The 15,057-nt window shown below is 52.2% G+C and overlaps 1 protein-coding gene across 1 annotated transcript; it reads left to right on the forward strand.

Moving 5' to 3' along the window:
- Nucleotides 1–10,735: 10,735 nt before the first annotated feature.
- NKX2-4 (NK2 homeobox 4) lies at nt 10,736–12,336 on the forward strand. Its single transcript, XM_090031557.1, has 2 exons — nt 10,736–11,087; nt 11,651–12,336. The coding sequence occupies exons 1-2, from the start codon at nt 10,736–10,738 to the stop codon at nt 12,334–12,336; spliced, it is 1,038 nt and encodes a 345-aa protein (XP_089887683.1).
- Nucleotides 12,337–15,057: the final 2,721 nt, after the last annotated feature.

The following is a 15,057-nucleotide window of genomic DNA, read 5'->3' on the forward strand; positions in this document are numbered from 1 at the left end:
TGACCCCCTAGAAAGCCCCTCTTTCCTCCAAGCCCAGGCACAACACATATAAGCAAAGGAGCTAAATACCCATCTCCCTTAAAAACTGAATGGGATTTGGGCACCTAACTCTGTGAAATTTCTTGGGAAAACAGAAAGATTATAAAGGCTTTAAAAACACTGGAGTAATCCCATTTTCATCATTACACAGGCCTTCCTGGAATTAATCCCTGTTTGGACTGTAGTGGGTGCTTGCTTCTGCACAAGACATCTACTGCACAGTACAGTAATTAGCAGTACAGTAAACATTGCACATCTATACGGTGTCCCTATTAGCCTGGAGTAAACTCATTCACCCTGCAGCAGGATAGTATTTGAAAATACAAGTACTATCCTGCAGTGGAGTAAAAAACCCTGTAGCAGCGTACATGTAGATGCTGGCCCAGCTGTCTGGGGCAGGAGGCTGCCTGCCACCTTGTTGCACACTGAACCACCTTTGTACCCCAGCCAGCCCCTCTGCAGCACATTGAGCTGGGAGGAGCAGCCAGCAGGGCCCCTGCTAGCTGGCCTGCTCAATGTGCTGCATTCCCAGTTGGATGTGTAAATGCGTGCCTAGGAGCAATAAACTCGAGTGAGATAAGCACCGGAGTTTATTGCAGCATATTAATATGCACATGTAGACACGCCCACTATATCTCCCGTTCACACTAGGTTCAGGCATTTTCAGAGATAGGGAATCCACCACAGCTCTTGGTAGATTGCTTCTTTGCTGCTCATAAAGCCTTATTTCTAGTATGAATGGGTCTAGCTTCCAGTTTCTTGTTATGCTCCAGTCTGCTAGACTGAAGAGTACTTTACCTAACACACCCAAAAAAATCCACCCCATTTTGCAACCAGTGCAGATCCTAGAATACTGAAGTCATATTCTTCTACCAAAACATGCTGCTTTGTAAGGGGTTTGCTGCTTCCTGGACTATCCTAATCTTTTTTCCAGTTTACCTGAAAAGATATCCCATGTAGAGTGCATTAAGATAAGCAAGATTTGAAGTGAAATAGCAAGTCCTTTGTGTGAAAGAGGTGGTCAAAATGAAAGGAAAGCCACCTGAACACTGAGGCATTGCTCTCATGTATTCATTTTATGGGGAGAACCAATAAGCACCAGTCAGTACCCAGGGCTGTATTGTCTTACACACTGTACAAGCAGAGAACAAAAAAGATGATTTCTGCCCCAAAGAGCTTAATATTTAATGATCTATGAGCAGCAGCAACCCCAGCCTGTGAATTCTGGTAACAAATAGCAAATACAGACCCATCGGTGACACAAACAAAAATGAGACCCGCTATGTCACTTGGGTGATTTCAGTCTATTCCTTTTACCTTCATTTTATCTGCACTAAGTTTAGACCACTACAATGGTTCTCCTTTTCATTGCAGTGAACTATAAATGGTCTAAGAAGGCAATTGAACTGTAACACAAATAATGAATAATCATAATGAGTCCGTTTTCTCCCTTGTACAACTCTATTAACTTAAATGGAGTTTTGTCAAGAACAGTTTTTTTCAATGCTGTTCAGAACTCTGTAACTATGAGTGTGTGAGTGTGTTTGTGTATCATAACATATATGCACCAAACATATATTTATACTGCTGTACTTGTACAATACTGTACTGGATGAAATGTGTGGGGTCTTTGTAGTCAAAAGGAACAAAAAATAAATATTTGTGTTATAAACTATTTAAAAGGTGGCTTGCGTTAAACTTCATTTCATATCATGCGGACTTTTAGACAACTATTCTGTGGGCACATCTGTAGCAGCAATTAGTGTGCCTTAATTTTCTGTGCCGAAAATTCAGGTGCATTAAACTGTACCTCCTTATACATCTGAACCTGTATCAAAATTGCTTACAATGGGAACAGTTCAACCTAAGGCTGCTCCTGCCCTGCTCTGCCCCCCTGCAGCAGCCAGGGGGATCTTCGCAGGGCATGAGAGAGCTGTCCCAGCTGTGGGGCACCTGCCTGCCAGCCATGTGAAGATCAGGATGAGTCCTTATCTCCATGTGGATGACAGGCAGCCTCCCACTGAGCCAAAACAGCTCTGCCCTTCCCCTGTAGTCCCCTGCAGCCTAGGCTGACTAGGAGCAATTTGCTTCCAGTCAGCATCTACACATGCACTTTGGCACATTAGTTTAATGTGCTGGTTTTGGATATCTGTATCTACAGGTACTAGAAAACAGTGCATTAGATGATTCTACTGTGCAGTAATTGTTGTACACATGTAGATGGTGATGCTTTACCACGCAGTACATTAGTCTAAAGTTCAATAAAGTGTCTTACTACCTTATTACCTTACTACCTTATTATACCCAGTATGTAGATTTGCACCTTATAGACTAACCAAAGTAGTACCATCTAACCAAAGCAGATATATATATATGCTTTGATTGGCTATATATATATATAGATATATCTATATGTATATATCTACGTATCTGTATCTGCTCTGGTTAGTTTATAAGGTGCAAATCTACCTTGCCTTCCATTTGACTTTAACATGGCTTTGTCTTTCTGCTTGTAGCTATAGATACAAATTATATATATATAGCCTTGCTTTCCATGCTACAGAAACATTCTCATTGCAAACTGCCAATTCCAAACCATTTGAATCCATAGCCCTGAAGTCTTGCCTTCTTTTGAGAAAACCTCTACTAAAGAGTTAAGGGAGAGAAGAGACTTCTCTTTGAGGCTGGTAGTTTGAGGCTGGGCTTCTGGGTGCCTCAGTTCCACCCTATCCTGGAGCAACGTTGCTGCCAGTGCGTCCTCAACGTGACCACTGTTCTCAGAGCCTGCAGCTGGATCAAATATTCACCTCTAGAGGCAATATGAGAGCTCACCCCAACTAAACGTTAGGTCAAACCCCACTTTTTATGTACGGGCTCTGAGGCTGAAGTGAACAGGTGTGTTTTTGTGAGCTTCTGGAACTTGAACCACAGCTCAGTGATGTCAACAGGAGTCTTCCATTTACTTCAGTGAGTGGGCAAATGTGCAGAGCTAGCTCTCAGCCAACAATCATCACATCTCAACAGTTTAGGATGCCTTCTGTTTTGTGATTCCAGTATAGCTAGCTTCCATTTTTATATCACTTAGTAAAAAAGAAAGAAAAAATCCCCCGAAACAAATCATCACTGGGGTTTAAAAAATGGTCACAAGATGAGAAATGGATGGTGCATTAAACATTAAAAATCTATTTTTAATGGAAGAGTTTGTAAGAAACTGTCCCATATCATATTGAACTGAGGTCATCACCATTAATTTAGCAACTCAGGACAATCAAAACCCTTCACTGATAGCCTTTTCCTGTCTTAATCACATCTTCCACATCAAGAAGGGGTGTGTGTGAATAAACAGAAGCCTAGCCTGAGAGGAAGACAGCTGGGACTTCTTGCCATTTCTGTTACAGATCTGCTGCTGGCCCTGGGTAACTGTCCTTCTCAGCTGTGATCTCTTTGGACTGGTAGCTTTTTAGAGCAGGGAATATATCCCTCTATGAGTTTATACAATGCCCAGCACAAAGGGACCCAGCTGTTGGCCACAATATCTAGGTGCTCTTGTAATACAAAGAATAAAGGAGAAGAAATGCTAGAACAAACACTGATGGTGGAGGGTACATTGTTGAACTAATTATTCTGAATAGACTCAGGAATCCCCCATGATGGCAGTTCCCAAATTGGCCACAGACAATGAATTCATAACAAGCCTCATGCACCCTTGTAATCATTTCATTTCAAACTTTGATAATAAGGATGCATAGTGGTTGGTGAAAAATTGTGAAGGTTGACAGTGATGTGTTGAGCCAAAAGTTGGGAAACCACTGACTATCACCATGATCTAAAGCAAAAGTATCATATTGATCCATAACAGGAGGTCTGATCCTGAATATCTAATTCAGAGACCTTCCTGAAATCAGCAGGAGCTTTGCCTGAGAGCCGATCTGGTCCAATACACTGTTGTGTCAAGACAATTTGCAATAAAGAAATTGTTACACCTGCATAATGTATAGGCATATTTGAAATGCTAGTCACAGAAGCATAGATAAACTAGGCTGAAAGGAACCATGAAAAATCATCTAGTCCCCATCCCCCAGGCCTAAAGCAGGAACATCCTTGTCTTAACCATCACAGACAGATGTTTGTCTAACCTGTGCTGAAAGACTTTGAATGACAGAGATTTCACAACCTCTCTAGCTAATTTGTTGCAGTGCAAAGCTTCCCTTAAAGTTAGAAAGTTCTTTCTAATATCCAACTAAATCTCTGTTCTTGAAATATAAGCCAGTTATTTTTTTTATCCTGTCCACTATGGGTATAGAAAACAGTTGATCACTGTCCAACAACTTTTGAATATGAAGCTTGTTACCAAATCCCTGCTCAGCCTTCTCTCCTCCAGACTAACTAATCCCAAATCTTCCAGCCTTGTTTCACAGATCATGCATCAATATCATATTAGTAATACAGGTGTTTTTCCATTACCACAAAAATTGCTTTCTATAGTCAGAGAGTACTTAAGAATTGAACTGTTACACCCCACAGAGATTAAAAGAAGCATCTCAACTTTGGGTAGGGATAATCACTTACCCACCAGCCAGTGGGTGCATCTACACATGCTCTTTAATGAACAGTAGACTATTTTACATAAAAATCATGATGTTACACTAATGCACAGTAAAATAATCTACTGTGCATTAAGGGTCACTAAAAAGCATGCAAATGTACTACTGCACATTAGAGCAGCCTAATGTTAATTGATTTAGTACCTCACATTGGAGGGTGCCTATACACAAGCAGAGAGACTGTACTAATGCACTGGTATTCCAGCATGTCAGAGCAGACTTGATTGAGTCTGTTGGAGAGTGGCAATTACCATGCTCCAGTAGCCTCTGGCATCTCATGTATCAGCATCCCCACACTTCAAAATGGCAGCAAGGGCACTTTATCTAAAGCTCATTTGATGAGCTTTAGATAAAGCACTCCTGCTGCCATTTTGAAGCATGGGGACACTGACACACAAGATGCTCTGGGCGCTTTAATTAGAGCAGCTCTCAGAGCAGCCCTCTAATGAAAGTGTCTCCCCCTCTCCCCACAGTATGTATATAAATGCTGGAAGATACTAAATTTAATCTGCATTAGAAAAGACGCATGAATGCCCAGTGTGACCCGGTGGCATTAAAGACATTGATTTGCAAAATGCCTTAAGGCCCGATCCTACAAATGCTCATTCCTTCAGGTCATTTAATTTATCTGCTATAGGCAAAAAGCAGGGCACAGTGGCACCTCTGTAACTGTTTATATGCCAGCCATTTGCCACCCATATGCATATACCATTCCTGCTTTTCTTGGGCACGCTGAATCCCTCTTAAAGCTGGTGGGACTTTCTGGGTTAGCCCAGGAGAGCAGTGGAACTGAACCAGATTTCACCTCTGCCTTAGTGGCCATAAAGTCAGCAGGATTCTTAGGGAGAGTAATTACAGGAGGGTAAAGTGGCTGATGTCTGTCTCCTGATTCTGCCAACACTTATACCCTGAAATACCCTTGCTCAGGCCAGTGGCTCCCTTTGAGGCAATGCAAGACTCTGCCTGCCTAAAATCACACCCTGCTTTGCAAATCAGGCTGGTCCTGTTCCAAGTTTTTCTCCAGGGAACAAGCTGGATATGAGATGCAAACCTCAGGAGAGGGTGAGGGGAGGTCCTGCCTTTCGGGGGAGTGACAGCCCTGGGATTTGATTCCTCCAAGGTGCAAGGGGGAAGGAAGGCTGAGTTATTTTTTTGCCTCTGAAGAAGCCTCCGGAGAAGCTCTCAAAGCTACACCCACAGACCCCAAGCACGTGGTGGAAGTGGAGATCCCAGCCCCTCTTCCTGCTGCTCTGAGGTCCGCATGGTTTCCTTGCAGCCAGCTCCTTTCCCCGCCGCTGCCAGCAGGAGGGGCCGGTCCATCCCTCCAGTCTCTGGGCATCCCACCGCCCCTGAGCGGCTGAGCAGAGGCTGAGCCTCCCCGGGCTGGCCGGGCACGCGGAGCGGCCCCGCTTCCCCTACAGGCTCTCACCCGCCCCAGCCCCCAGACGTCCGCCCATGCGGCTGGCGTGGGGCAGGATCTTCCCCTCCAGACTGTCATGGGCACGTCCCCCAGCCCAGGGGTGCATGAGCTGCCACGGCAGCCTGGCACGGACCTCTGCCTCCGGCCAGATCACCCCTCACACCCGCGCCTGCGATCAGGAAGAAGAGGGAGATCTTTAGAGGGCTCGAAACAAGCGGGGCCATTTATCGCGCGGTCTTGACTGTCTGGACAGATCTAACACGGATCAACTCATTGGGATGGGGTGTGTGCCTGAGTGCGAGCTCTGAAGGAGTGCGGGGGTGGGGAGGGCGGGGCGCAGATTTAAAAGGACAGAAAAGTGGGAAGGAACAAGAGCAAGAGCTTATTCTAAGTAACAGCATCGAGACCCCCGGCCGATCCCGCGAGCGCAGACCCCGCGGCCGCCTGCGCGCGTCAGGACGGGGCGTCGCGGCGTCCTCTGTGTCCCCGTTAGCAGACCCATGCATTATGGGAGCAGACCCCCAGCGCCTGCGGAGCTCTGGGAAAACACCCGCCTGGCTGGGGGACCTGGACCGCAGATGGCACCCTAGGGAGCCGCAGCTGTAGGACGGAGCCCATTTCCCGGGGCTCTTTCTCTCGCCGTTATTATTACTACTATTATTATTGTTGCTGGCATTATTATTAATAGTAATAATCAATTATTGCTAGTAGTAGTAGTAATAATAATGCTGTCATGAAATACTGTAATAATCATGATATTAATTACTATTATTCCTCTGCTGGGTTCCTCCCAGGGGTCATGAAATACAAACCCCGATGCCCCTAGCTGGGCACACACTCACGCACGTGTGTGTTGGCGTTTTCGCTCTGCGGATCTCCCTAAAAGAAAGACGGGGAGAGAGACGCTTTGCACCTCTGCACGCCGCTCCCGCGGGTCTCGGAGCAGGCGGCGAAGCCGCCGGGAAGATGTAGGGGGTGGAAAGGGTGGGGGGACTGGGCTGCCGGCTTTTCTATACACAGCCTGGCGGGGGCAAGTGATGCATGGGGCTGGGGGCACCCTTTGCCCCAAACCACTCACAGAGACACCCAGCCCACCCCGCCGCCACGTGTGCCACCCAACTGCCCGCCTAGATGCGCCAAGTTGGTAGATCTCCTGCCAACCCCTGTGCATGTAGACAGTGCTGAAATGTGCCCCGTGGGAACCGTATGCATTGAATACTGTGCACACACACGTGCGTGCGTCTGCGATATATTTTGTATAAGCACACACGCGCGTATGTGTGTATATATAAATATATACATATGTGTGTGTGAGAGATGCATTGTGTATACACAATCGCGCTTATGTGTATATATACATACATATATGTGTGGTATATATATATACATAAACATATATGTATATATAAATATATACATGTGTGCGCGTAAGATATTTTGTATATACACACGCACGTCTGTGGGTATATATAAATATGTACATATATGTGTGTGTGAGAGAGATTTTGTATACGCACAGCGTATGCATGTAGAAATATATGTATAAATAAATATATATATATAAAGAGAGAAAGAGGTGTGTGTGCGTGTGTGTGTGTACATGGATGCTGTTTTTATGTGTGCTGGAGTACACCTACTGCTTAAATCCGCACACATACGCGGGTGTGCAGCTGCGTGTATGAGAAGGGCAGAGAAGATATTACCTGCACGCGCTTCGCCTAAATGAGAGCCGGAGGCTACATGCCTGGCGTGGGGATGTACAAACACCGACACTCTAACGATCGCCTATCCCGAAACTGCACAGACACGTGCCCCACACCCGCTTTTGATTGATACCAAAAAGCATGTGCTAAATATTGGGTGTTGAGCCAAACCCAGGCGAGGCAAAGCCCGGGCTCTACCTCTTTGACACCTCCATCGGGGGGTGGAGCGGGGCCAGCTCACCAGGAGCAAACCGTTGCCTGTCTGTCTCACTTTGCCCGCAGCGGGATGCCTGCACGTTTATGGGTGGGTGGGGATCACCCCGGGCAGAGTTAAGCCCCTCCGAGGGGCTGCAATCTCCGGCCTGGAGGGGCAGGGGTGCTCCGCACTCGGGTCCCTGTTAGAGGGCAGCTCCGCTGATGATTCCCTCCCCGGAAAGGAGCTCTCCGCTCTTACCTTAGCAGAGCGGGGAAACTAGGCAGTGGCACTGGGCGGGCGATTGCCCCGCGCCCGTGGCCGGGGGCGGGTGCACTGCGATCCCACGCGGGAAGGGGTGCAGCCGGGCTCGGGGGAGAAGTTGAGACGCGCTTGTCACTTGCGAGAGGAGGTGGTTTGGGAGGATCGCTGCTTGTCTTGGTGCTGGGGGGGGGCGGTCTAGATGCCCCCCTGGAGCATCCCCGGCACAGGCGGAGGGCCCTGGGCACCACCAGGGCTGGAGCTGGGAAAGCTCTGGCTGGTGAGGGTGTGGGGTGGGGTGGGGTGGGGTGGGGGTCTCAAGCTTGGGCCAGGACCAGTTTGAAGGGGAGCAGCGCCCGAGGCGGGGACCATCGGGGCAGGCGCGGGTGGGTGGTGGGGGGAGGGCGGAGAAGCGCTTCTCAGCAAGCAGAGCCCGCGAGGAAAAGACACACGTGCATGGGGGACCTGGCAGCGGGATGCAAGGGCCACGACTGCCCAGCTGGCCCTGTGCCGGGCAGAGAATCAGAGCCCGGCGCACCGCGGTAGCCAGGCCGAGCAGCCGCCGGGATCGTTATAGACGTGCACACGGGCCGGGCCCGGACGTGGGGCGGCTTTGGTTGAAGTCGCCTGCCTGAATTACACCTGAGGCATGTGTCTGGGGGGGGGGTTTTCCCTTGGCGGTGGGGGCGGAGGTGTGTATGTGCGTGTGTGGGGGGGGGGGCAGGTTCGCTTCTTATTGTCCAGACAAAACCAAAAAACTCGTGTCCAGATCAAGTAAAAATTCCCGGCACCCAAACAGCAGGCAGGAGCGAGCGGGGAAAGCCCCGCGGGCTCAAGGAGGCTAGGAGAGAGCCGCCGTTTTCAATGGCATTCACCACTGCGGGATCTTAATTGACCCCGAAATCTCCGTCCTGCAGAGCTGGGCCAGGGCTGCGGCTTCTCCTTCAGCCTGAATGCGAGTGCGGGTTGGGTGTCTATGGACAGATAGGTCTCTTGAGCGGTACCCTGTATGCACACATGCATGTGCAGATAGATAGATAATCTATCTACATATGTAACTGTACAGATCTATCTATGTATATCTATCTATGTATATATATATATGTATATGTATAAACCTACCTGTATATGCCTCTGTGTGTGTATATAGCTATATATATACACGTGTGTGTACACATGTGCACATATATATGTATAGCTATTTAGGCATATACAGATAGATACATAGTATTAGATAGATGTATCTATCCACACACACCTATGTATATGCCTATCTGTATACGCCTAAGTGTATGTATATATCTACAGACATACACAGGTATACAGGCACATGTCTATCTATCTATCTGTACAAATATATATAGGCATAGATAGATAGATAGATAGATAGATAGATAGATGTGTATATGCCTATCTGTATGTACCTGTATGCCTGTACCTATAGGTATATACATGCCTGCATGTCTTTGCAAGCAGCCCTTACAACTCCACAGCTGCCCGCACCTCGGGCCCGAGCCCGGCGAGCCCGCACAGCGGGCTGCGGCCGGAGCCCGCGGCGCCTCGGAGCTCCAGGCCCCGCTGAGGGCGCGGGCCGGCCCTGGCCCCTGCCCCTCGTTCCCGACGGCTGCCAGGCCGCTCAGTCGGGTCGCGTCGGGTCGGGTCGGGTCGGATGCGTTTGTTCGCGCGAGGGGAGGGAGGGCAAAGGGTCCCTCCAGCCTCTCCCGGCCTCGGCCGAGTTCTCCCTCCTGCCCCACTCCCCCCACTCCCCTCCCTCCGCCGGCTGGAGAGCCCCCTCGCTCGGGCTCGTCTCGTGTGGGAGGCAGCCCCCGAGCCCCGCTGCCCCCGCGGCTGCTCAAGAGGCTCAGAGGGACGCGGGGCCGGCGGGGACCCCCCTCACATCGAGTACAGGCTCGGCTCGAGGCAGGGCCGCGCCTCGGCCATAGAGACCGAGCCCGGGGGTGCCCCCAGATCGCAGGCGCGCGTGGGGGAGAGCAGCTCCCTCCCTCCGGCCCTCCCTGCCCGGAGCACACGGCGGTACTTACAGGCCGGGGTGCCCGGGTGGGCGCTCTCTGGGCTGGGGCACCGGGAGCCAAGGTGGATCCCCCCCGCCCGGGCGCCACCCACCTGATGCTTTAGAGGCGCCCGGCAGCGGCCGCGGCCGGGCGGCGCGACCTGCCTGCTGCCCCGCTCCGGGGCCGCGGGCGGGCGGGCGGGGCGCGGGGGAGGCGCTGCCCGGCGGGGCTGGGTGGCACACGCCAGGGCCCGGGCCGGCGGGGAGGTTCAATGGGGGAAGCTCCCGGCGCGGCAGCGCCTGGTCAAGGACTATTGTTGGCTCCTGGGGGCTGTCGCTCCGCCCCCCGCTGTCTGTCGTAAACCTGGCGCCGGACTAAAATAAACCCGAGGTAAGAGAGCTCCGGGGCTCGCCTCCTTCCTCCTCCTCCTCCTCCTCCCGCCGCCGCCGCTCGGGCAGTGCGGACGGGCGGGCGCGGGGCTGGGCTGGGCGGCCGGGAGAGCCATGTCCCTCAGCCCCAAGCACACGACGCCCTTCTCCGTCTCCGACATCCTGAGCCCCATGGAGGAGACCTACAAGAAGTTCGGCCCCATGGAGGGCGCCGTGGGCTCGCCTCTGGGCGCCTACCGCCCGCCGCAGGGCGCGCAGGGGGGCATGCCCCAGCACGGCCACAACCCCGCCGCCTACCACATGGCCCCCCCCGGCGTCTCGCAGTTCCCCCCCGGCGCCATGGGCGGCTACTGCAACGGCAGCCTGGGCAACATGAGCGACCTGCCCGCCTACCCCGACAGCGTGCGCAGCAGCGCGGCGGCCGCCGGCTGGTACGGGGCCAACCCCGACCCGCGCTACTCCACCAGTGAGTCCCGGCCCGCGGGGCAGGGGGTGCGGGGAGACACGGGGAAGGGGTAGGGGTGGAGGGAAGGGTGGCCGCAGGGGAAGGCAGAGGGAGGGATGGATGGATGGATGGAGGGAAGGAAGGAAGGAAGTAGAGATGGAGGGATAAACCAAGGGATGGAGGGATGGAGGGAAGGGTGGATGGAGGGACAGAGAGGAAGCGGCGGGGGGAGGGCTGGCTGGACGGATGGAGGAGATGAGCGCGCCATTGTCCAGGACAGCTGCCCCCTGGGTGGACGGATGGCGGGGATGAGCGTGCGATCGTGCAGGGCGGCTGCTCCCTGGGTGGCTGGGTGCGGGCATGGAGGGAGGGGCAGCGGGACAGCTGGGTGGGGGGCATGAGCGCAGCTGCCCCCCGGACGGCGCCATGGGCGGCCGAGCGCGCGGGCCAGGGCTGCTGCAGCCGGCCCGGCTGGAAGGAGCGCGTGGGGGCGGCCGGGCCGGGCCGGGCCAGGGAGGAGGCTGCCCGGTGCGGAAGGCCGCGCCCCCTGAGCGCCCCCTGCCCCCGCCCCGCGCTGTGCTCAGTCTCCAGGTTCATGGCCCCGTCGGGAGGGATGAACGTGGCCGGCATGGGCGCGCTGACTGGCATCGCCGAGGCGGCCAAGTCCATGGCCCCGCTGCACGCGGCGCCGCGGCGCAAGCGGCGGGTGCTGTTCTCGCAGGCGCAGGTCTACGAGCTGGAGCGGCGCTTCAAGCAGCAGAAGTACCTGTCGGCGCCCGAGCGGGAGCACCTGGCCTCGCTCATCCACCTCACGCCCACGCAGGTGAAGATCTGGTTCCAGAACCACCGCTACAAGATGAAGCGGCAGGCCAAGGACAAGGTCACGCAGCAGCAGCTGCAGCAGCAGCAGCAGCAGGACGGCGGGCTGTGCCAGCAGCAGTCGCCGCGCCGCGTGGCCGTGCCCGTGCTGGTGAAGGACGGCAAGCCGTGCCAGGCCCCCGCGGGCGGCACGCCCGCCCCGTCGCAAACCGCGCCGCCCAGCCAGGGGGGCTCCAGCGCCGCCCTGCCCGCCGCCGGCAGCGTGGCGCACCCGCCGCACCCGGGCCAGCCCGTGGGCGCCCTCAGCCAAGCCCCGGAGCTGGAGGAGATGTCGCCCAGCCCGCCCGCCCTGCACGGCCAGGTGGGCGGCCTGGCGCCCATGGACACTGCCAGCGTAGACTACGGCAGCAGCATGGTCAGCGCCAACCTGCTCTATGGCAGGACGTGGTAACCCGCGGGGGAGAGGGGCCGGGCTGCCCCCCGCGCCCCCGGCCCCGCCTCGGACAGCGCTCCTGCCCCCGTGCCCCTGGCATCTGGCGCGCTCCTCCTCCTCGTTGGTTTTGCTCTTTGGCTTCTCTGCCGACTTGAAGTGCACCCGCCTTCCCCTGCCACTGGCCTGGACTCGGTGCGGGTGTGTGCGTGTGCGCGCCCTTCTCCGGACACGTCGGGGTAGCTGAACACCCGATCGCAAGTCTCGCATGGTCCCCGGCCCCCACCTAAGCAAACAAACAAACAAAAAAGACCAACAAGATCCATGGCTGCGGAGAGGCACAGCCCGGATCCCTGCCAGGTGGGCTTGGAAAGGAGCTCCCCCAGGACCTGCTTTGAACTCAAGCTTGCTCCTTCCCCCCCCCCCGCCCCCAAGACCATCCGCTTAACCAAAATGAAAAGAAAGGGACAGGCTCCGCACGCTCCCATGAAGAAGAAGAAGAAGATGATGATTTTTTTTAGGTTAGTTAAAGGAAAGAGAGAGAGGGAAAAAAGCGCTACTTGATCGCTGTACATATATCTTATAAACCAATTGAAGGCGAACAATAAATCTTTTGAAGTGCAACTTATCTCGGCAGAATTAATTTTAGAAGGGTGCCCCTTAAGTGCAATTTCATCATTAGTTGATTGAAAGTAAATTGAATTGTAACTCAAGGTCGAGGAGCGCGGCGAAGACAGAGCCCGGCTGGCTGAGAACAGCTCTTGCCATTTGGGTGGCGGCAGAGGCACAATTACATGGAGGAGAAGACCGGGCTCATACCAGTGGAGGAGATTTTTACAGAAGAGCTTTTGAACTTTGATGCTTGGATTGCAAATGAGAAAAAAACAAACAAGCAAACCCCACTGTTTGGTTTAGTTTTTATTGTTGTTATGAATTATTCTGATTATGGTTTAGTCAATGCTTGTATGTCAGTGGACAAACCACCCGTGTAACAAGTGTGACCCATCACATCCTGCGACAGAGAGCGAGCTGCTTGGTTTCGACTCGACTGCAGTTGAACTGAGCTGAGAAATAAAAGGAGATGAGAACAATTCCCAGACAGTATTTTTTCCCTCGTCCCGGCTCCTCCGCACACCCTGCCCGAAGCGAGAGAGGGTGGTAGCTTAGCGGGTCACCCCCTGCCCAGCCAAGAGCGAGGGGAAGCCGGGGGGGCGGGAACCCGCAAGGAGAAACTGCCAGGAGCCCAACCCCAGCTAGGCGAGAGAGGTTTGGGCTGATTCAAAGCCAAGAGAGCAGATTAAAGCCAGTGGGGCTGCTTCCTCCTGCCCCTCTCCCGCATCTAGAAAAAACATATTTGCAAGGAACAAAGAACACAACCCCCAGCAGACTCCCCCTCTGCCCAAAGAAGGGTGACTGTGCCCCAAAGCTTGCAAAGAACATTTCCCCCCCAACTACTGAGTTGAGCTAATAAAAGAGATCGCATTTACCTTCTGTGCCATTTGCAAAGAAATACCTCCGAGCGGTTCCCCACGGTCGTTTGCCAGAAAAGCAAGTCGCTGTGACTCACAAAGTTGTGCTGCTTCATTGAGACTCTGTGTGAAAGAGGCGTTTTGCCACTTGATCTGCCCCTATTTTTCGTCCTAATCGGTCTTTAACTCTCAATTCAGCGATCCGCAAATATATTCGGTCTCCCAGAGACCTGAGGGGAATTCGGCTCCAGAAAGTTGCGCTGCTCTATTTTGGGGTTGTAAAAAAAATAAAATAAAATAAAAAATGTTTCTAATTGGAAACATTTTTTGGGTGCTGGAGACTTTAGTCTCACATGACAGAACGATTTAATCCAACAAATCGTGAGCGGAGTGAGAGGTATTCAGAGAAACCCGATGAAAGCATGCTGTCTTATGAATCTAAAGAAAAAGTGGAATATTTTGCTTAATACATGCTGAGAACAAGCAAACACAAATCTCTCAAGAGCCACAGCCCCAGCCCCAGCAATTTTATAACCGAGTTGAAATGTCTCCGCTATCTGAACGGGAAGGTCCTAAAACCTGCTTAACTTTTTTATTTCTTTTGCAGAAATAATTTTAGTTTAACGTTTGAACTGGGATTTTTTAAAAAATCCCCTGCTTCCTTTATCTTCCCTCCCAATTTGCATCTCATTTTCCAATTTAGAGATGTTCTGGTCTTAATTTCCTTCTCAAATAATTTTGCTACCACACCTGAAAAGATCGGATGCCTTTTTTTTTTCCGAAAGAGATTTGAAACAGATTCACTTTGTGGCTCAATAGCGATCATTGCAATGAGATGCTGCTGCTTGTTATTATTACGATTATTAATATTATTGTTGTTGTTATTATCATTATTGCTATTATTCCATTGACGGTCAAACAAAAGGGGTGGGGGAGTCAAACTTTCTAAGGAACAAATGATAAGCCAGCATTACAAAACGGTCTCTGGAAAGGAGGAGAACGATAACTGGAGCCCAAGGAAAACTTTTCAAAAAATAAAACCGGTGAATGTGTGTAAACAGATTTCAAGACGACAGGCTTCTTGCTGCTTACCACGAAAGACTGGGGGACCCGACCTGGATCTGAGCTTAGTGCTCCAGGTCCGCTCGGCCCGGTCATGAGGCGCGTTCAAGATGCTGTTGGGGATCCTTTCGGCTACGGAGGGTCCCCTGATTAAAATGGCCGGGCTCCTAAAACAGCATGTTTAGCTCCAACTCTTGATGCATTTCTAAAC

Source organism: Crocodylus siamensis, chromosome 1 (genome assembly GCF_052110815.1).
Source record: "Crocodylus siamensis isolate JL-2025a chromosome 1, ASM5211081v1, whole genome shotgun sequence".
In the NCBI taxonomy this organism is placed as follows: domain Eukaryota; kingdom Metazoa; phylum Chordata; order Crocodylia; family Crocodylidae; genus Crocodylus; species Crocodylus siamensis.

Coding starts and splice junctions, on each gene's coding strand:
- NKX2-4 (XM_090031557.1), top strand. CDS start 10,736: ATGTCCCTCAGCCCCAAGCACACGACGCCCTTCTCCGTCTCCGACATC. Junction 11,088..11,650: donor CGACCCGCGCTACTCCACCA/GTGAGTCCCGGC, acceptor CGCTGTGCTCAG/TCTCCAGGTTCATGGCCCCG.